Here is a 22,493-nt window from a genome sequence, read left to right as displayed (position 1 = left end):
GGTATGGCGGTTCCAACAGGACAATGATCCTAAACACTCTTCGCGGTTGATTAAAAATTGGTTTATTGAAAAGCAGATGGATGTCATAGAATGGTCTTCACAATCTCCTGATTTAAATCCCATCGAACATCTGTGGGACCATTTGAAACGAAAAATTAGACAAAGACACGTACTGAAGAATTGTGGAGGATCATACAAGAATAATGGAAAAACATTTCTTCCTCGATGTGCCATAATCTAATTGATTCAATGCAGCGTCGATGTCAGGCTGTCCTAGACGCTAAGGGGTATGCCACAAATAATGAGTTTACTTAAGATGGCAGGCTCCATATCATGATATAAAAAATATTCCATACATTTGTCCAAGTGTAATTTTTCATTTTCATTTTTCTAAAAAGTTTTTCAATTAGAAATCTTAATTTTATGTTATAATTATAAGAAATTAAATAAAGTCTTTTAAGCATTTGTGTAATTTTTGTTTAATACTTTTTAATAAATATTTTATCAAATTAAAATAATATTCCATACTTATGGCCTTCACTGTATGTATGTATAAACAGAGAAAATCTGACGAGGGAGATTCTCTTAACAATGGTGAATGTAAGATTTTATTATTAATTTTATTTTTTTTTGACGCAACCACCTATCTAATATCATCTGACTTAATCGCAACGTGATGTAGCGCCACCTACCGGAACACACCCTTACTAATTCTGAACTTGTACTAATTTTTTTTAAGCTGTTTTTGAAGTGTTTAGACCAGTTGTAGCACGGCTCTAGTTAAAAACATAACATACTTCCAGTATAATTTTCAAATCTATTTAGCGTAACCTGTAAAAATTAAGCATACGAATTTGGAAAATGAAGCGATTCCATACTCATGTCCGAAATCGTTATGGTTTATAACTTCGTGCTTGTTTTGCTAGATACCTAATGCTGCCAGTTTTTTTGTAGACTACTTTATAAAATATACAAAGGCGATATACAAAAGAATTGATATGCTGTCACCATTGCCTTTGGCCTTTATTTCGATGTAATGAGCCTAAATATTACCACCTATTTACCTTTAATGGGTGGAGTACAATGCAAATAGAGCAGTGTTTGACGGAAAAGGATAAAAACCCAAAGACACAACACTTATGAGGAATGAAAATAAAAGAGTTTTTCCTACGAAATTTATTCAAAAATATCACATTTTTCACGAGTTAATACTTAAACATAAATTGCAAATAACTCATATCAAGGTTGAGCTGTAGCGATTGTCAACTGCTCCCTTTCTTCGTGCTTCTCTTCATGTTGCACTGTCCCCAGGCATTGGCCCATAAGCACTTTTTGTCCATGGTTTACGTTGAACTTAAAGTTAAATGGTGCTTCGAAAATAACGACTATCGTGGACCCCATGCGGAATTCCCCGACAAGGTCACCTTTATGTAAATCTATGGCACTTCCTAAACAGTGTTCTTTGAATTTGTGAGTTTTCTTTTGATGGTTCGTTTGAAGGGTTTTGTCGAAGTATACTTTGATGGAGCCCACGTTGGTAGCTCCTAAAGAGAAACGCAGAAAATTTCACGATAAATTATAATTATGAGCCAATTTGATTTAAGTCTGACCTAGATTTCTACTTTTCATTCAATAACTCAAACTGTTTATAATTTTTTAATTACTTCATTAAATCGAATATGATACAATAGGACTAATGCATAAATTTAGATAATCTACATTTATATTTGAATGCAATATAATACTGGACGTGTTACTTTATTTATTCAAACGAGATGACCACCAGCAAAAGAAATACATACCCACAGCGCTGTAGGAAAAAAACCCATGCTCCCATTCTCCCAAATAAACCGCTCTCTCGTTCAAAACAAATAACCCTGGTAGCCATTTCGCAATGCGGGGATTGACTGACAATAATTCACCGGAAAAGTGTCTTCTGTGCGTAGGTTTCCAATTGGCTGGCGAATGGAACCTAAAACTCCGTTCTAATTAGTGAAATGCTCTGTAAAGGGAAAGTGTGAGAAATAAGAAATTAACCTATTTTGGGGCATAAGCCTCGGGGGTACTATTCTCGAGGTTGGCACAATTTTGTTCTACCAGAGGGCTGGGTTTAAGCGCGAATCAAAGCGACCTCGGCAGAAGAGATATTTCGCATTGGACATCTGAAATCGGCAAATGTTACCTTGCGGTCTGGGGAAGACCTTTGCATGCCATGGTGATTCAAGCTCACCAAAACGGAAAATCTTGTTATGCTGTGTGCTCAAAGCAGTTGGAACAAATTCAGTTCAAATTCAAGCATTTATCCAGGATGACCCAAAGATTAAGTGTATATTTTTTATACAGAAAGACTCTATTTTTTCATTTCGCATTTAATAAGACAATTTAAATGCATTTTTTGAGGTGACATGTTTGAGCTTTTAGATAACGCCAAAGGAAAAATCGTTTATTTTCAGTTTTAGACTACAATAAAAGTTTAGTTTAAGGCTGTAAATTATCCGGTCAAGAAACTATATTTAACTTATCTCCGAATACTTGGCCGGTGGGTTATCGGACAGTTTTGATGAATTTTAAAACTGTGAAAGAAATATTTTGCATGTCTATTATTGAAGTTGATGGTCAACTACAGAAATATCTGAATAAATTCAATTTAACTTCTTCGTTTTAGTCAAATATTCCTGCGATAATTTATTATTTGGACAATGGTCAGCATACCCTACTTAAATGATTTCTGATCGGGAAGGTTGACACCACATACATATATCACTGTAAGTTCGCATTTTTTTGCAACACCCGGAAGGTTTTTACCACAAAGCGATAAACCTAGCTAATTACAATTCGGCGCATAGCCATATTTCTCCCAGATTGATTATTTTGAGTTACTTATACCGGTATAATTAATCTAATATTGACTGTGATAATCTCGCTGATGATTCTTATGGTTGTAAATCTTAATGTATTAATGGACTGAATTTGAAATGAATTCATTCCAACTTTTTTGAACTCACTATACAGAACGTTGCCTAACCATACAACTCAACTTTAAAGATATATTCTTTGGGTCAAGATAAGAAAAAACTTGTTTTTTTTTTATTATTACAAAAAAATACTCAAACTAATTTTCAGAGGTGCATCTACGATATAAGTCTATTGGAATTTTACACAAAAATAGTAATTTTTCATAAATTTGTGCAATTTTTATAATTACTTTAATTAGAGAAACTAACAATACAACTTGGCGGTCCTTTAATTTTTGTTGATATCTCGTTACGTTTTCGAAATTAAAAATAAAATTTTAAATTCTTGCACATACCTATACACTTAATGTAACAGAACAATAATGAATACTCCATACCCCAGATAAAAACAAAATAAATGGAAATAATGCTTGAAAATAAGAATAAAGATAGATTCTAAATGACCTCCATCAGCTAGAATGCATGAATTCAATCTATTTCTACGTGACTACGGGGCTCGCTCGATAACAATGGGAATGTTTTTTTACCACCTTGTATTTCAGAAATTAAGCAGTTCCGCGCAGTATTTATATGAACATTTGATTTTATTTTGGCCCAAAAAATATATTTTTAAAGTTGCGTCGCATTTTTAGGAAACGCCCTCTATAAAATATGCTCCGAGTAAAGAAAAATCTGAGTACCATGGAAATTAAGTGTTTCTCCCCTGTATATGTTATGATAAGCAATGAACGAATTTGAAAAATGAATGCAGATATTCGTGAGGTTTCTAATTCCATTCGTTGCTGAAATTTAGCTCAGATCTCAATATACAGAGTAAAACAAATCCTTGATACTTTGAGATTTTTGTACTTAGAACATATAATGAAAACCCAAAAATTCAACTTTAGGTAGCAACCAATACTGCTCGAGATTAGGGCAGTAGAATTCCAAATACTTACCCATACACTCCAGATGAGTGGAATGGGAACAAGTAAAATTACTAAAGACAACCTACCTGTGGTAATCACCAGGAGCTAAGTAGATGACACATTGATACAATGTGTTGCCTTCGTGAGGTTTGTGTAATAAATGCTCGTGCATATCCTTTGTGTTCTCCGATTTAATGCTAATACTATTATTATTGCTATTAAGAACCTTTTCCCCTAAAAAGTCTTGTACGTAGTAACTAACCCCTTTTACCTAAAAATTCTTTTATTGTTAACTTCCCATTCATGTGCTTAAACCGAAAAGTACTAACTTGTTCTACTCGGCCATTGTTGACCGTTCCTACGCTTAATACTGTCCCATCACAGGGTGAAACAAGACAACTATCGTGATCAACCACTCTCACTCCCTCTTTGAGGGCTCTTGCGAAGAAATCGGCCAAACTAGGATATGAAGTCAAATCTTGGTGAAGAGCTTCGGAAATGTTCACACCGAACGTTTTCGAATAGGCCTCGTATACTATTGGTCTGGCGAATTCTGGCAATTTTTTGTCTGGAATATGAGAGGCGTAGGTTAAGTCGGGATGCTACGATTATTGATAGTGATCAAAATTAAAACTGTCATATATTAAAATATTGCTGGTATTGTAGAGTATTCCTAAGGAAAAAAAAGGTTTATCGCAGTGCTAACTCCATGGCTAATTTGTTGGGTCTTTTCATGTATGTCGCATAATTTGACATGTTTGTTTATATGAATGCTAGTATGTTTCTAAGAAAATTATGTAATCCTCTAGTCGTTTAATTTCAGCTACATACAAATGTATATGTTTAAGGAGATTTCTATTATATCAAGTATTGTCTTTATCTAATACTACTATAGCTATAAAAACGAAGTGATTATTATAAATTATATTAAGTAGTTAGCCCACTTTCTCAAATATAGTATTTGACTATTCAATTTCCCAAAAATATCACAGAATCCTTCAATTGTCCTGAGGAATTTCTAAATTACGTGTTTGTTTACATTTTTGAAGTTAATGGCTTTCGCAAGTAATAGAAAAATTCTCAAAGCTTTCACAGAAATCTTTGCAGATTTTTTTACCATCCCAAAGATTTCCAAATTATGATAATTTACTGAAAAATTAAAAGATATGGTCAGAGGTTCAGAACCTTTTGGAAGTTTCTCCAAATTCACAATGACTTAGATCAATTCTTGATTAATTCTATGGATCGCGATTCTCCAGGATATGATAAAGAACAAAATACTTTACAAAATCTCCAAGAATTCCTATATCATCCCAAAAATGTATCAGAGTCCTTCAATTTTCTTGGGAAATTCCAACTTCAGAAAATTTGTTAATTAATCCTTTACTTAGTTCTAAAGAGTTCTTAAAGCTCTAGATAAATAATCTTTACATAAATTCGGGATATCAGGTCGTCACCAACTATCGAAAAGATGATATTTATTGATAATAATGTTATCAACGATTTCAATAATCGAATTTTTAGAAAATTGATGGTATTTTTGTACTACAAATCTTCAAATAAATTTTTAAATAATATCGTGAATAACAGAATCGAAAAATGTACTAAAGTTCATAAAAATGACCAACTAAAAATATTTTTGATGTTCGTAAGCTACATCCTACATGAGTAAAATGATGATATTAAGGAAAAAATCTGTTTTAGATAATATCATTACAGAGATGTTCAAAATAAAAGTTGACAAATTCCTAAAATAACTTAAAATTTTTTAATGAGCTAGGCACCCCGCAAAATTTAACAAACTATAAGTCTAATCCATTGTTTATTCTACAGATAATAGAAGCGTCACATAGTCTATAAAACTATAAACATGAACTTATTCCTTGAACGTACAACTAATAAACATTGTTGATCTTAATTTGGCCTGGGTAAGGTCAAACACGTAATTATTCATCAAATGCGATAAATCGGGAATAAAGACTACAGGAATTAGAGAAAATGTTTCCTCCCTAAACGACTCTATTTTACACGGTTGATTTATGGCAAAAAAATTATTTGGGCTAGTAAAATTCGTTCGGAAACTATAGCTACGGGGAAAAAATTTAATTCCTAATCGAGATTACGATTGTGTATGAAAATGTGAACGACAAACAAGACCATAAAATTATTAATAAGCAAGTGTGTTATTATAGGCAGAGTGACAAAAATCCAATTGGTTTCTTTCCAATTAATTTTAAATTGTTCAAAAACTTACCGGCTAAATATCCCCAATATCGACTCAAAGTTCGCAACGGTAGAAAACAGTAAAAATTAACCTCCCACTGATTCGCTACAGTGCCCCCTCTTATTTTGTGCCGGTATGCGCGCCACTGCATCACAGCTATAAGACATATTCCCAGAGGGACAAACTTTTTGACCACACCTTCCCATTCTGTCCAACCTGGAAAAGGAAAAAAAAGAGGATTTTAATTAAGCCCAATAATAATTAAAAAACAAATTAATTGTTTTATGGTAATAACTTATGCAACCGACCTGTTAACAACAGAAAGCCAAACTCGATGTAAAAGAAATCTCCGGTAACGTCCTGTTTCGCTGCTTCCATTCTGAACGTGGCACATCGAACTAATAATAAGAAGCTTTTCGCGGTGCTGTTTCGCTTTTATACATCAATGTTATCAAGTTCACGACCTCTGAATTATATCAGCAGTGAGCTTAAAGGGAGAGCACTTTGTGATACGAAGTAAACATAGAGAGATTACGCAGATAAACAGTGTAGAATTTAATTTGTTTTAAAATATGTCGTTATTAGTTGACCCCCCTTCTCCCCACCCCCATGTGATGCTTAGGCGCATCAGTACAATGAATGATGTGCAGTCCGTTGGTGATTTTAGTAGGACGCTCAGGATGGGCCCTATCAGTTAAATAATTTTATGTTTCGTATTTGTATTATGTCACGAATATCTTCTTTACCTAGTGATAAAATAAGCCAAAGACAAATCAACTGATTCTGTGGTATCTGAACGAACATTCTACGCACAGCTAAAAGACAAAATTAAACCTAACAATAGCAGTAACAACCAGGGCAATGGGAAAGACATGGCGCCTCAAACTCTATATTTTATTCACATTTTAGGAGCCTCATTTCTCCTTTAAAAGCGCCTTCAAACTCTTAATTGGGAAGCGACAGTGGGTGGATTGGAGACCAAAAAGAGTCTCTAAGAACCTAACTACAAAGTTGCCCCCCTTTCCTTACTACTGCTATTAACTAACAATAGCATTAACAGCCAGAGTAGAGTATTTGATACCGTTCATTAAAGTTGCATTCTACTTTCTGTTTTCAAATGACTGCAAAATTCGCTTTATAATCATTGCATAGTAGCACAACGTATGATATATGCACATTCTCATTAAACTTAAGATGTATAAATAGTCTAAAGAGCGCTCCTTCGTGTTCCTATGAATTAATTTTACTATTCTACTTAGAATTGCAACAAGAAAGATCCAACAGCTTTATTCTGAAAACATCTTCCAAAGGTTTCTAACATGAAAAGATCGTCATGAGCCACAGTGAACGAGATCGTGCCTCCTAATCAAAACATAATAACAATAAAATCGACCAGTTATTCAAAGTGAAAAATACTCTTACAAAATACGTATAAATCATTGAATTTGAGTCCAAACAAATGGCAAATTCAAATGCCACGATACCAAATAAATAATAAGGAAAAATCCATTTATTAGAATAAGGTTGCAGCAAAACAAGAATTTAAGCGACAGTCTCAAGGTCCTTCAAGATTTCTCCATAAATTTGATCCAGAATAAGTAGGATGTATTAATAAACAATATACTTACCAGACGTTTTTTGTTTATTGTTTAGTGTGGACATTTGATTGCCAGGAACCCGGGGGTTTGAATAGAGCTTAACCTTACGATACCCTGATAACCAGTGCTCGTGCTTCAACACTCTTGATAACCTGCCAAGAAAATACCACAATAAATAATTTACACTTTCGTTAGCTGATTATGTTAGTTTATCTAATGCTGTAAACGTATCTAAATTATTTTCATTAATTCAATGAAAGAAAAATATGTAATTAGGTTACTAGTTGCTGAGTTTTAAAAAAATTTGATTTCAATTGATGTCTCGAAGACATTTATTCAGGCATTGATCAACAGACACTTTTAATACATGATTCTAACTTTACTGTTAAACGCTATTAAATAATAAATAGCGATTTAAATCGCGCCAAATCATCCGAATAGCAACATCCCCAGATGTGTAATCTACTCTTAACATCTAAGGCCTTTAAAAACCAGTTGACACAGCAGTTAGCTAAAGCAAATTGCTCTCTTTATTAGAGAAATGCTAAACCTTCCAATTGGGGTGTTTTACTACTTAGTTTTTATAAAAATTAACAACTACCAATAAAAAATACTAAATTTCATGCGATAACAGAGAACCTGCCTTTAATTCGATCACGCATTGGTATAAAATTTATTTTATTACTGTTTTAATATACATATCATGTTGTAAATAAAAAGTAACTATGCATTAAAGCCAGAATGGTCTTGGATACCTTAATCTTGAAGTAGTTTTACAAAAATTAGATATAATAATTTGAAACATTAACATTTAAATAACTGAGATCATAGGTAGGTGAATATTTACATCTTGCGCTGTTACTACAAATGGAAGAGATCATCCTGCATTTTTTCCATTAATAAAATAATATATTAGGTTTAAAATAAATTTCTGCTTATTTTTTTTGAACAATCAAGTTTAAATAAACTTGATAAGAAATTGAAATCACAAAAACTATTTTTTGCATTGTAAAGATATTAAGTATTTAACCATCCCATGATATACATTTATGAAATTATTTTTCAATTTTATGCAGTAAATAGATACAGTAGTGGCTATAAGTATGGAAACATTAAATATTCCTGTAAATCTTCCTTCTACTTTACACTTTTATGGTTATTTGAATACTGCTGTTACTTAAGGATGTATACTCTTAAAATACACATTAAAATTAAATCTTGCTAGTTCGAGCATAGTGACAACAAGAAAACAAAAATTTCAATGCAGACAAAAGTATGGAAACTTATAAATTCTATTTAAACAAAGAGTGAAACATAACATTTAGTTTAAGTTTTATTTAATATTTGGTGGCATATCCGTTTATCTTAATAACTGCACATCTTTGGTTTATAGAATAAACAAGTTTTCTACAAACTTCTGCAGGAATTAATTTCCATTCGTCTTCTAAAACTTCAAAAAATGTTTGAGAATATATATATATTTTTTAAGAATTTGTCTTCCGAGGTGTTCCCAAAGATGTTCAATTGGGTTAAGATCAGGGTTCTGGAATGGCCATTCCAGTTTCTGGACACAATTTTCTTGAAATCAATTTTTAACAAACTTGATGTGTGCTTTGGGTCATTGTCTTGTTGGAAACTCCAGGTCAAAGACAATTCCTACTCAGCAAATGAAAGCATATGGTTTTCTAAGATGTCTTTGCACATGAATCGTTACATAGACCCTTCATTTTAATTATTGGCCAAACCCCAGATACTGAAAAATACCCCCAAATCATGACAATTTCACCGCCATATTTACAGTAGGCAATTGATACTTGGAGTTGAATCTTACATTCTTGGGACCTATTAAGTCTCAAATACCATGACTGCTGAATAACTGAAATTTACTCTCGTCATTCCACAAGATGGTATTCCGCTTTTTTTGCGACCAGTTGATAAGCTCTCAAGCGAATGTAAGACGCGCCTTCCGATTTTATTTGGAAATGAGTGGTTTCTTGATAGTAACTCTACCAAATAAACCTCTAGCTATCAAGATTCTCCGCATCGTTCGATTCAAAACCACAATATTGTGTTCTTCAGTAAAATGTCTTGAAATACCCATCGATGTCAATAGTGAATTTTTCCGATATCCTACTCATTAATTTCTCAGTACTTTTTAAATATTCATTAGGCCTATCTGGCCTTAGAAAATTGTTTGCCATAAAATGTTCACAAAAACGTTTTAACATTTGTGATAGCGTTCTTTGGGAACATTGAAAGCAATAGAAATATCGCACTGTTTGTATCCGTTCTTAGATAACTCAACAACACGTTTTTTTAATTCTATAAATTTAATTATTATTCGCTTTTTTTATTAATAAATGCAAAAAGTTTCCATGCTTTTGCCAGCAGAACATATATTTTTGTTTTTATCTCTATTGGAAATCAAATACCAATAAATACCAATATATCAAGGAAGGCAATAGAGTATTAAAAATAGAATCTATTATATATGTCAAATTTCTAATTATACCCTTTAATTTAAAAAGTTTCCATACTTATGGCCACTACTGTATATGTACTAAATAATGTTAATAAGAAGGTCAAACTCGTAACGCAACACAAGTTCAATACTCAGACCACATCTCCCAATTACATATATTGAACTCTTCTTATAGATGTTAAAATATAATTGAAAAACTAACCTAATTAAATTAAAAATTTAGTCTCCACTCTGCAAAAAACATAATCTGTTTTATTTTTCTTTTCGCCGCTGATAATTAGTATGCATAGTGACCCTCAGTCATTGACGGGCTAGTTTTGCATTTAAGCAGAATAAAGGTCAAGATAAAGATGCCTATAAGTATGCTGTGATGATAATAATTAAATAATTAAAAGAAATATTGCTTTAATTGTAATTTATTCAATAATTTTATTAAACAAATTGTGAATCATTGCTTTCCCCAAATATTTGCACCTGAAGTATTTGTTATCCACATTGGCAATTTCATCTTAGGCAATAAGTCCTGCAAAAACATCTTTTATTCACATGCGCTATCAATTTGGTTCAGAGTAGTTGTATAAACATATAAATGAGTATGTGTGATAAAACCAACTGAATTAACAGAAAAAGTGCCAATATCAATTCTAACACTAATTAAATTTTTATTAAGTGCAGCATTCTGAAAATAAATTGGTAACATAAATTGAAATGATAAAAAAATCAGCCAACTGTTACATGATTCGTGGGAAAGTCCAACTAATATCAAATAAAATGTTGAAGAAAAGTACTTTTGAAATTTAGCATTTCAGATAACAAGGTTAATTCTTGACACGAATCTTCTCATCCGTGTGGGCTATTTGCTTGGATAAACAAATATTTAATAGTAATGTTTTGCAAAATTGAAAACATATTCCCATTTCGAATATTTGAGGTCATATTTGGTTGTCTTTTCCTTAGCAAATCGAGACGTCATTTGTTTATTATTTATTGCATATTCTAAGAAATAAATAGGAAAACATTATTTAACTATGTTCACAATATTTGCATATTTATGCATAAAAATAATAAAAGCAAAATATTTCTTATTTAGTCAGAAAAAAGAAGTATATCATGTCACATATATAATACTTCTTGGCTCACTCATGGTAGTGAGACACACTAAGCAAAACTATGAGATGTAGTCTGAGACATTTAAACAAATTTCCAAGATATTTTTTTATGCAATAATTATTTCCCTAGCCAATAGCCTAAGACAAAATAATTTCCATTCAGAGTTGGGCGATCTTGGGGCACATAAAGCAATAGTTGAGATATACTCCTTGAAGCACTCAGAAATTTGCCCACATATCTAACTTACACATAAACTAGGCAACTGTATATGAAGTAAATTGTAGACAAATACGAGGAATCAAACTGCAGATAGTCTTGAAGATAGGGTTCCAGTTGAGTACATTAATAGAGTAGGAGTTCATGACTCAGAATGAGGCACAATACTAAAACTAAAACGAAAATTTGTAATACTCACATATTACTTCTTTGAAGCACAATCATTTTTCCGTTTCTCCAAATATTAATGCAAAATTGACAAGAAAATCTTTAAAAACTACACGAGAAAACGAATATGATCATAATCAACAACACCAACATCAAAATCAAAACAACTTTTGTTTGGTTAGAATATAGCATGGGCATGTGACGTCATTTTTCATCCTGACACAATAGGATTGTCAAAGAAAATCTTGATTATCGAAATCGAATATCAAGATTGACCCATGTGTGATTTATCTTATTTTGACCTATGTGATCATAGGTCGTTTATAGGTTTGCTTCTATAAAACAATAAACATGATTAATTTTTTTTTTACTTCTATTATCGATTATCGAATTATCGACAATGGAATCATGCCAAAATTAGAAAATTAAAACAAAACAAAATAGAAACGGAACAGAAAACAAATTAGTTGGGGTGGTAGCATCGAGGGTTGGAGGGGATCATTTGAGAATCTGTATTGGATTATTGTTATTGGAAACACGATATTGGATGTTGGATCATATTGGACGCGCATTATTTTATCAAATTTAGTTAATTTTATTATGAAAATGGATTTTTCTAGGAAAAGTGGTCCCAAAAAGAGCGCACAAACACGACCTTCTTGTACTCTTGTAAAATCCATAGGTAAGTAGCTGTAAAGAGTAAAGTATTTGATGTTACTGGGTAAAGTTTGTTTTTGGATTCACAATAATATAATGGAAAGTTAATGCAACATAAAATAGGGAGTTGCATAGCCTGCTACTTTCTAATAGACTTCAACTGTTTTCATTAGTTATCTAAATTTATAAATTGCTTAATGCATTAACTGGTTTAAAAATAAACGGAGCTTACCACATTCGTCCATAGCTCTACATTCAGAGACAGGTACATAGGAATAGGACTGCATATAAAAACACTTTTTATCAAACTGAAGAGGTCATGTAATTGTAGATACTTTCATATTAATTTTTTTATAGAATGTAGCTACATTTATGTCTTACTTCATTTAAATGAATATCAGAGAAGCATCTCAGAAAATCAAATACTTTAATATCACAACCAATATTCAAATAAAAAGTTTCTTCTAATGTGATGGGGGGGTTATGTCTAGAACTTACTATAACATGTGAACCATCAAGAATACATAGGTAATATCTACAATACATAAAGTTGCTATTTCCCTATATTTACTTTCTTCTTCGTCTAAAACTCTGGAGTAATGATGGTAATGATTATTCTACTTCTTCATTCTTGTGGCTTCCTTTTATGTATCTACTTCAGATTACTTGCCTGGTTTTTCATCATGTCAGACTTTGTTGTTTCATCACTTGTGCTTATGTATGCAGAAGGAGTGATAGAATCTTTGCTGGCTTGTCTCCCACAGCTTACAAAATATTAAGTAAGCTTTCAACTATTCCCAAGTCCTTAACAAAACACAGGGAAGCAGTTTAATTGGGATATGGAAGACTTGTCTAGTGATGACGCCTTTTATAGCATTAATAATTTTATTGTAATATATGTTTTTAATACTTTTTGTCTATATACATTACTTCAAACTTTGTAGTCTGTTCCAGTAAGTGACTATTTTTAAATTTTTGTCGCATTTCAGTACTTATTTGAACCACTTTTGTATCTGATACTTGTATTTTATCAAGAAAATTGTGATTTTCAGCAATAAAGCATATTTTTCTTTATCTAACATCAAGGCTGCATATGGAAGTGTATATGTAACATTACCTCAATTTTAATATATTTTTTGTTATTAATTATCTTATTTTTATTCAAGCACTTTCTGTTCTTATAGTATCAAGCAATTCGTCAGATGAGTTTCCTCTTGGGAGTCAAGAACTGCAGGTCAAGAAAAAATTGACATTAATTCGAGGTAGGTGGAGGTTTAATTACAACCCAGTCTTGGTAAATAAATTTAAATGCAGAAGCTAAGTATCTTTAAAAATGTCCTTTCTTTGCAACTTGATATGCATGTAGGTAACTAGTAAATACTTGCATTTATTTAAGAAAGATTCAGGTTTTTGTCTATGAAGTATCTACAATAAAAAAATTACAGTTAATATTTCATCTCTTAGCGTGTTCGAGCGGCTTCGGATCTATCAATAGTGAGGACTATGTTATTGAAAAATTTGATAGTCCCACTCATAATGTTGGCGGAGGATATGAAGCATCGTCGTCAAAACGATCTCCACCTGTACAGTCATCTGTGTATAGTGCAAAAAAAATTAAAGTAAATGAAGAAAACAATACATCTTCTGAAAAGCCACATATTTTAGATGCCGAGTTGAATAATAAATCTTTAATATATAAAAGCGAAGATCCAACAATTCAATCAGACTTTGACGCCTTTGCCTGTTTCTTAAGCAAGGAAAGTAATCGTGATAATAGCACAAATAATACAGCTATATCAGCCTCAAATAACAGCCAGGACAACGATGATGATGATCTGTTTTCCCAGTCATTTAACACACAAATGATTAACCAAATTGATGCGGCTATCAGTGAAGATGAGTCATTAAACAAAAGTGCAATTGAAGAAGAGCAGGTGAAAACTCTAACATTGGAAAAGACGATAAAAAACACGACTCAAAATTTTAAAATGCCTATTTTGAGATCTTTTGCTGATAAGGTATCGGCAATTCAGGAAAAAAAAAACCATGACGTGGATAGATCTCTTATATTTACTGATGATTGCGTCACTGATATTTACAAGAGAGAAGTAGACGAGTTGTTTGAGCAAATTGAGCAATCGATCTGTGAAATGGGAGATGGGCATAAGAGCAAAACCATAGCAGATGAAATTTTGGACGTATTTTTTGCCGACGATCCATCGAAGTCTATTGTAGATTTAAATCAAAGTAAAATACAAGAGGAATTGAATAAAAGCCAAAATGGAAGGCGTCCTAAAGAAGATAGTTTCTACGAGTCAAATTGTAGTTTAGGATCAGTTATAAAGCAGGCTTTGCGTAATAACGCTGCCAAAAGCTTTCAGCCAATAGATAAAGACAGTCAAGCATCAAATATCACTCTAAATAGATCTCTGCGCGAGAATACAACGGAATTTAAAAGTTTGGGCAATTTTTATGGCCTTCCCAATAAAGTCAAAGATTTGATTAAGATCTACAAAGGGATAGAGAAGTTATACGATTGGCAAGACGAATGTTTGAAGCTGGCACTTGCCCGAAAATCAAATTTAATATACGCTTTACCCACCAGTGGAGGTAAAACCTTGGTAGCGGAAATATTAATGCTACGCGAAATTCTTTGCCGTCAGAAAAACGTCATATTTATTTTACCATATGTGGCAATAGTTCAAGAGAAAGTTTGGGATTTTTCTCCCTTTGGAGTAGCTCTGGATTTCCTGGTCGAAGAATATGCGTCCAGCAAAGGTTCCTATCCTCCGAGGAAGCGCCGCAGAAAACGTTCCGTTTATATTGCCACTATAGAAAAGGCTTTAGGACTAGTAAACAGCCTTATAGAGACTGGTAGATTAGATGAAATTGGCCTTGTTGTGGTAGATGAATTGCATTTAATTGGGGAGGAGGGCAGAGGAGCCACATTGGAATCTTGCTTAACCAAAATGATTTTCTTGAATGGTAAATGACAGCACATATATCATTTGAAATGAACAATATCTAATACCTTCAAAATCTATCAACTTTAGCAAATCTTCACATTATTGGCATGAGTGCCACCATTGGGAACATAAACGAGGTGGCCAAATTCCTTAAAGCTGAAGTGTATTCCCATGATTTTAGGCCTGTGGAATTAACAGAGTATGTGAAGTGTGAGAATCAAATTGCTAAGGTCAACTGGAATTACACCAATGAGAACGATTTATTGGTTGATATTAAAAAAGTGGATTTCAAAGTAAAATTGCAATTGATCTAATCTTCAATATTCATTTTTATCACTTTCGTCCACAGTATTCAGAAGCTGTCTTCAAGGTAGATCCCGACATGTTGGGGGGATTAGTATTGCAAGTTGTACCTAAAGAATCGTGTCTAGTCTTTTGTGCTTCACGTGCTAATTGCGAAAATGTCGTGCATTTGCTATGCAAACTCACAAAACCGTAAGGCAAATCGTGTGTTTACTTAAACTACCACTAAATTGGGGTTTCTAGACATTTAAAACTTCACAAAAAAGCCGAGAAAGATCAGTTGCTTCATGCTTTGGAGTCAGAAGCCGGGGAGCTTTGCCATATCCTTAGGTTGTCTGTGCCATTTGGAATTGCTTATCATCATTCTGGTAGATATTTTATATGCGATTTCTTCGTTTGAGAATGTGCATTTTTAAGGTTTAACCAGTGAGGAGAGGAGACTACTAGAAGAAGCTTTCAGATCAGGAACTATTTCCGTGATTTGTTGCACTTCAACTCTAGCAGCTGGGGTAAATTTGCCAGCAAGAAGGGTAATACTCCCAATACGCAAAGTATATATACATAATTAAACAATTGATAAGAGAAGTATTGGTTCTAGGTGATTTTACGCTCACCCTACATAGGAAGGGAATTTTTAAACCTTTCACGTTACAAACAAATGGTAGGCAGAGCTGGTAGGGCAGGACTGGGCGAAACTGGAGAAAGTATAATTGTAACGTCATTAGTGGATCTTCCTAGAGTCAAGGATCTATTGATGAGTCCTATGAATCAAGCCATCTCAAGTTTACATCGTGATGAAGGTCGGGATTTGAGGTAAATCTGTTATGCTTTTTTGCAGGAATAGCTTTGAAGATTAAACTAATTAATGTTTATTTATTGCTACATTAGGGATTAACTTGATCATGCCAAAGTTAAAGGTTTGTATAGAATGTTTCAACATGAACTAACATTTTCCATTCTTCATTCGCGTTATGTTTGAAAGTAATTGCATACGAAATTTCTAGTGAAAAAATTCACAATAATTGCTTTCAAAATTCAGTAGAACATCCACAAATTTCACTATTAAATTCTGTATGAATTGATGACCAATATCTGCTTTCAGACAGCTTCTTCTCAGTTGTATAAGCTTGGGTATTGCTAATACGAGAACTCAACTTCATGAAGTAGCTCAATCCTCACTCATGGCTGTGCAAGTTGATAAATTAGGTGTCGATATTAAGCGGTTGACTGATAGCGTTATTAAGAAATTATTTAAATTAGGGGCATTGCAGGAAAGTAGTGCTAAGGGGAACGAAAGAAGTGTGCAATCGCAGTGCAATGTTACTGTTAAAATGGATCAAACGTTTGAGTGTCTAAGTGATGTAAGGCATTCGAAGTCACAATGTTGTGTACAATTGAATATATGATTGATTTGATGATTTTAGACGTTGGATCTGGTGTCTCAAGTCGTTAACACCAAAAAAACCATAGTTTTAACTAGCAACACTAAATTGATCGTTAGCAGTTTGGGAACAGCAGCATCTAAAGGTTTGTCTTAAGAGTCGATTCACTTATGATCCTGTATTTATACCGTATTACAGGAGGATTGCATTTAACACGGGCCCACCAATTATATAATGATTTGTATCAAGCCCAAAAGAGTTTAGTTTTGTTAAACTGCCTTCATTTGCTTTATTTGGTTACTCCTTATGACACTTCAGAACAAATAAGGCCAAATATTGAGGTTTATTATGATGTGGTGAGATTTTTATCATCCAAAACTGATCAGAATAGAGATTTTGATATGTTGATTACACTTTTTCAGCTTACACATTTGAACGAAAGAGAATTGCAAACATCTCGAATACTCGGATTTGATGAATCTGTTACTCTTAAAATGGCAACGGGTCAAATTCCCAAGGTATTTGAAATACTTAGCTAATAGAGCAATCTCGTTATAGTTTCGCACATTATAATGAAAATATAAACTTTTTTAATTTAGAAAATTTTTTATCTATTGCATTGTTGCAAAAATAAAGCGCTTTGCATGCTATTTTCTATTAGTTTACTTCTGTTTACTATTACAATTTAACGTTTTTAGCAAATTCCAGAAAAAATTCTCAACAGGTTTTATGTAACATTGATGCTTTATGATCTTTGGAACGAAATGCCTGTATTTAGAGTATCCGAAAAATATCAGGTAAGTTTTTATAATGTTTGTTACTGTATTTATAATTTTAAGGCATAGTTATTGAATTATATCTTAAGATTGACAGAAATAATACTAATTGTTTTTGTAGATCAATAGAGGAATAGTTCAAAATCTTATGACAAACTCGGCCACGTTCGCATCGAATGTAGTTAATTTTTGTGAACAGCTTGAAGAGTTTTGGGCCTTTTCGCACCTGCTCAAAGGAATGAGCCAAAGATTATCGCACTGCTGCATTAAAGAACTGGCCCAACTGATGGAATTGCCGGCAGTAAAGCAGGTATTCTCCTTAAAAACCCAATTTAACTGCGAATTCTTTAATGTGGTTCGATATTTAGAGTCGCGCGAAACAATTGTATGTTGCTGGTTACAAAAATCTGCAAAGCATTGCCAAAGCAAACATTAACGAACTAATGGAAAATATCGAGTTTATGTCGAGAAAAGTTGCAGGTCAGCTAATTGCTGCTTCGAAGGTAAGTAGGTTCGAAAGATAAGTAGCTCATTATTGATCTTGTGTAGTATTTTAAATTACTTAGACATGAGCTTCATAGTCAAGCACCACTAAAATGTTTCAGGAAGGAAAGAGAGACTTGAGCCCTAATAATTTTCTATCTATTATATCACATTCATTTTATTCAAAACTCTGGAGTTAATTATTTTGTGTATCATACTATTTTCTTATCTATTCTTAGATGTTACTTCTAGAAAAAGTTGAGAATCTTAGAGAGCAGGCTGAAGATGTTTTGGATGGAGTTGAAGATCCCAGAATACTGTTAAACGCATCTGCGCTTTCAGTAAAATAATTTTTACGTTTTAAAACTACTTCCACACAAAACACACCAAACGCCTAACGTGGAGGTTTATTGATTTCAAAAGTTTTTATGTAATAAACTGAGAATATTCTATGAGTTGAAGACAGTCAAAGTTACAAAACTGCTGAATACTGTTTAGAAATTATTCGGCATAATAAATGCCTATTTGACGTCAGCCTTTCACGGTACAAAGAAAAATATATGCAATAATGATTTATTTAACTGAGAAAGAATAAATGTTGTTAATTATTATCTAAACGTGTTCCACATTATTTTACGTTGTGCTATTTGTTAGCCTAAATTATAAGTATTATTTTTTGTACATAAGATTTTGTTGCTCTCTTACAGATGTTAAAATAAATAAATTCAATAAAATTATCTATATTTTTTAATTTACGATTTTATTATCGTTTTTTATAAAGACAGGGTTGCAAAACAATAGCCGGCAGTTTCTTTTTATCCCCACTATTTGTGACCTTCCTAAAATCTATAAAATAAAACAGATTATAGGAGAGATCCATCCAAGTCTTCTTGAAACCGTATCTATTGCATTTCTTCACAAAATCGTTGACGTCTTCAAATCGACTTTCGACTTCAGCGATTTTAAGCAAACCTCTACAATTTTAAATATACCTACTAAGACATTCGTACCTTTAACTGAAATGCACTTACCCGTTTTTGAGAACTCTATTAGCTTCCAGTAAATAATCTCTCAAATTCGTACCCATCAGAGACAAACAGAATACTGCAACGTCTACCGAAGAGTCATTTAAGGGTACATGGGCCATATCACAGGCAGTGATTTCTTGATTAGTTGCCACCAGGTCAAAGGAGTGAACCTTTTGATCTACCGATTGAGCTAGTTTTGCTTCTCCACAACCAAAGTCGGCTATTACGAGCTTTTTGTCCCTATTGTAATACGTCATTGTCTCATCAAATATTATACTCAATATACAGAATTAATTTCTATAATTTAATTTAGTTTTGGTATTATATAATTAATTGTTAACGAAAATACGTCAAAGTTATAAATGTAAACTTTCGTGCTATTTAAAAAAAATCGAAGAAAACCTTAATACTACAAGACAAAAAGTCCCTACGGAGTTAATTTAGAAAAACCAACTATCGTTAGTTATCAAAAGCAGGCTGAACATGTAGGTTGTTCGTAAATAATTATTTATAAACAATCTGTACATTTTAGCTACTTACATCTTCAATATAGATTTGATAATCTTATCCAGTGGATTCACGGGCCACTGCTTCACCTGCAATTTGTAACCTTCGTGGTATGCCTTGAAGGCCTCCGGATCCCGCCTAAAAGCCTTTCCTGTCTGATTGCCAGTAGTAGTATAAATTTTTTCGTTTAGGTATCGAAACCTGGCAGCTTGTAGTTTTCGCATCATTCTCTCCCTTAACGGCAAATTGGATTGATCTTTAGTCAGTTTAGGCAGAGGCAGTTGCTGTTGCCCCTTTTCTTCTAAATATCGTTTTAGCTTTTGGAGCTTTTGTTTGCCTTTTTGGATTTGGGTATTGTTAGAAAACGTTTCTGGATTTTGTCCATTTTGAGACGAGAATGATCCTTTTGACTTTAAATTTTTCTGTTTTGAATTGTTTGCTTGTTTCAATGCTTTGGCCGCAATTTTTGGGATAACTTTAGTACTTAATCCAGTTATTTCCTTTTTAGATTTTTTAGCTGTGGATTCACATAAGACAGACAAGGCGCTGCGTTTTCTTTTTAAATTTCTTTTATTATGTCTCATATGATCCTCTTCGAGACAATAAGAATTATTAAAGGGTATTTCATCTGGATGGGATGGCTTTAAAATTTTTTTTTTCATGATTCTTAAAACTTCATCTTTCTTATTTAATAAGTTCGCAGTAATTTTGTTAATAGCGCCTTTTTTGCCTTTTATTTTGATTTTTTTTTTGTTTTTTTTATTATTTGTCTTGTCCTAAAAAATTAAATGAGATATTATAACCAGTGTAATCACAGATAGAAAAAGTGTATTATTTTCAGAGTGTGGATAAAGTGAATATTTTAAAGTAATGTGACCCTCTGTATTTAAAGCTAAACCATTGAAATTCTGCTATGAACAAAGTTTTTGTTAAAAATAGTCTTGCCATGGATTTATTGTTTAGCTTGTTAAAAACAATTCTTTGTTTAATTGAAAAGCAGAAGCTATAAACTAATAGCCCGGATCATAGGTTCTCAAATGACTATTCTGACACCTGAAGTGATTAATTATGCAATCAGAAAGACTATTTCTGAATTCAAGATTCAGTCTTCACTTTACATATAAAAATAAAAAATATGAAAAAGTTTATTTCCAATGCAACAAATTTAATTCATATTAAGTTTAGACTTTGAGAAATTTATACCAACATATTTAATAATCGCTTCAAATATTCCTGGAGTGCAGAAATGGTTTTCTTTGTATTCCCTTCTGGGCTTTCATATACTCAATTTATTTTTCCTTAAACTTGTCTAAAAAGTCTTTAAATTGCTTATAAAATTTCAGAATTTTCCAGATATCCTAAATTTCCATTTGCACTATGACCTTAATCAGTAAGCTCTATTGAAAATCAGTGAGCTCTATTAAGATGCTGTTACTATTATTTCCATTTCAACTTTCTACATTAAAAAGATTGTCTGATTGTAACTTTAGAGACTGTGTGTTCCGATCAACTATAATTACTTTCTTTAGACCTCTATTTAGTCTTTTTAAATTTTTTATATGGTGACCATTGATGAAATAAGTGAAATTTCATAAAAGCTTGTATGAAATTAGACCTTTCTGATCTACAGCTTCAAGCACTGGGAAGATGATCAATCTAGGCTCTGCAGTGAAAACTACAATTAGTAGAGGCCAACAAAATTTTTTAATAGGCAAACCACACCACACCACTTTTTAAATCTTCAGCCAGTCTAGAAAGTCCAATCAGAGTGAGCCAGGACATCAGTGAATTCTAAGATTAGTGTATATGGAGGCTGGTAGTATAGATATGACAAAGATACTGAAAGCAATTTATTTCTGAATGAGTTTCACAAGTTGTTGTAGTTTTTTCAGATTTCTTAAACCATATTGTTTTCAATGAGGCAAGTGGGCGAACTCATCAGGGATTAATTGACCTATTTCATTGGTTGGGGGTTGCCATATACAAATGACACAAGAATTTATTTTTACAAAAGAGAGTTCTTGAAATAAAAATGTGTTCTTTATACTTCTGATGGCTAAGGAGGTTTTATTGTTGAAACTTGACTCTTTCTAGAATTTGCTTTTCCATGTTAATAATTAGGAAAGAAGGTTTTTTGATATTACTTTCAGATACCAAATGTTTTGTCAAAATAATATTGGTCATTCTCAAAAAACATTTGTTAGTAAATGAGACTTTTGAAATCATGATGTTTGATTTAAATATTCATGTTATTCGTATTTTTTGCTGCATCTTCAAATTTTATGTAATAGAAAAAGAATTTGAAAGATAAGCCTGACATCACAAGAAATAATGGATGCATTCGTTTCTACATGGAAAGATTTGAACAGGTAAACATTTGTATTATGGTCCTATAGCTTGTAATTTCAAATTAAGAATTAGGAAAAAAAGGGATATTTCACCTTATTAAATGTTTTCCATAATTTCTCCCCCACATCGGTAGTCTCCCAATCTTTTGAGCCAGCAATATTAAACAATGACATATTAAATAAATAGGATAAAAAGCTATTAACAAACTTGCATTCTCTCAATTAATTAATTTACTTTTAAGTGAAAAAGCACTGAAAACGGCCATTTATTCCTACATATAAACGTGAAATATTGGTTTTGGTGTTTTTTTTCGACCACAGTATATGACCGCAGTGACGGTATAATTGTAAACATCGACAAA

The 22,493-nt window shown here is 32.5% G+C and overlaps 2 protein-coding genes across 2 annotated transcripts; one reads left to right on the top strand and one right to left on the bottom strand.

Moving 5' to 3' along the window:
- Positions 1–1,161: 1,161 nt before the first annotated feature.
- LOC136340915 (uncharacterized) lies at positions 1,162–22,452 on the bottom strand. The gene is made up of 10 exons (XM_066285368.1): positions 22,225–22,452; positions 19,817–20,559; positions 19,280–19,516; positions 19,018–19,222; positions 7,736–7,859; positions 6,138–6,323; positions 4,213–4,451; positions 3,970–4,154; positions 1,803–1,972; positions 1,162–1,544 (listed from the first exon to the last, which is right to left on the bottom strand). The coding sequence occupies exons 1-10, from the start codon at positions 22,303–22,305 to the stop codon at positions 1,240–1,242; spliced, it is 2,475 nt and encodes an 824-aa protein (XP_066141465.1). The 5' UTR covers positions 22,306–22,452; the 3' UTR covers positions 1,162–1,239.
- On the top strand, positions 11,936–19,048 carry mus301 (mutagen-sensitive 301). The gene is made up of 16 exons (XM_066285367.1): positions 11,936–12,363; positions 13,523–13,600; positions 13,803–15,323; positions 15,392–15,597; positions 15,654–15,799; positions 15,851–15,975; positions 16,025–16,137; positions 16,206–16,420; positions 16,710–16,968; positions 17,032–17,134; positions 17,188–17,345; positions 17,412–17,507; positions 17,688–17,786; positions 17,887–18,075; positions 18,134–18,268; positions 18,488–19,048. Exons 1-16 carry the CDS (start codon positions 12,282–12,284, stop codon positions 18,596–18,598), a joined length of 3,636 nt encoding a protein of 1,211 aa, XP_066141464.1. The 5' UTR covers positions 11,936–12,281; the 3' UTR covers positions 18,599–19,048.
- Positions 22,453–22,493: the final 41 nt, after the last annotated feature.

This window comes from Euwallacea fornicatus, chromosome 8 (genome assembly GCF_040115645.1).
Source record: "Euwallacea fornicatus isolate EFF26 chromosome 8, ASM4011564v1, whole genome shotgun sequence".
Taxonomy (NCBI): domain Eukaryota; kingdom Metazoa; phylum Arthropoda; class Insecta; order Coleoptera; family Curculionidae; genus Euwallacea; species Euwallacea fornicatus.
Note: the sequence above shows the minus strand (reverse complement) of the source record. Positions and strands in the feature narration are given on the sequence as shown.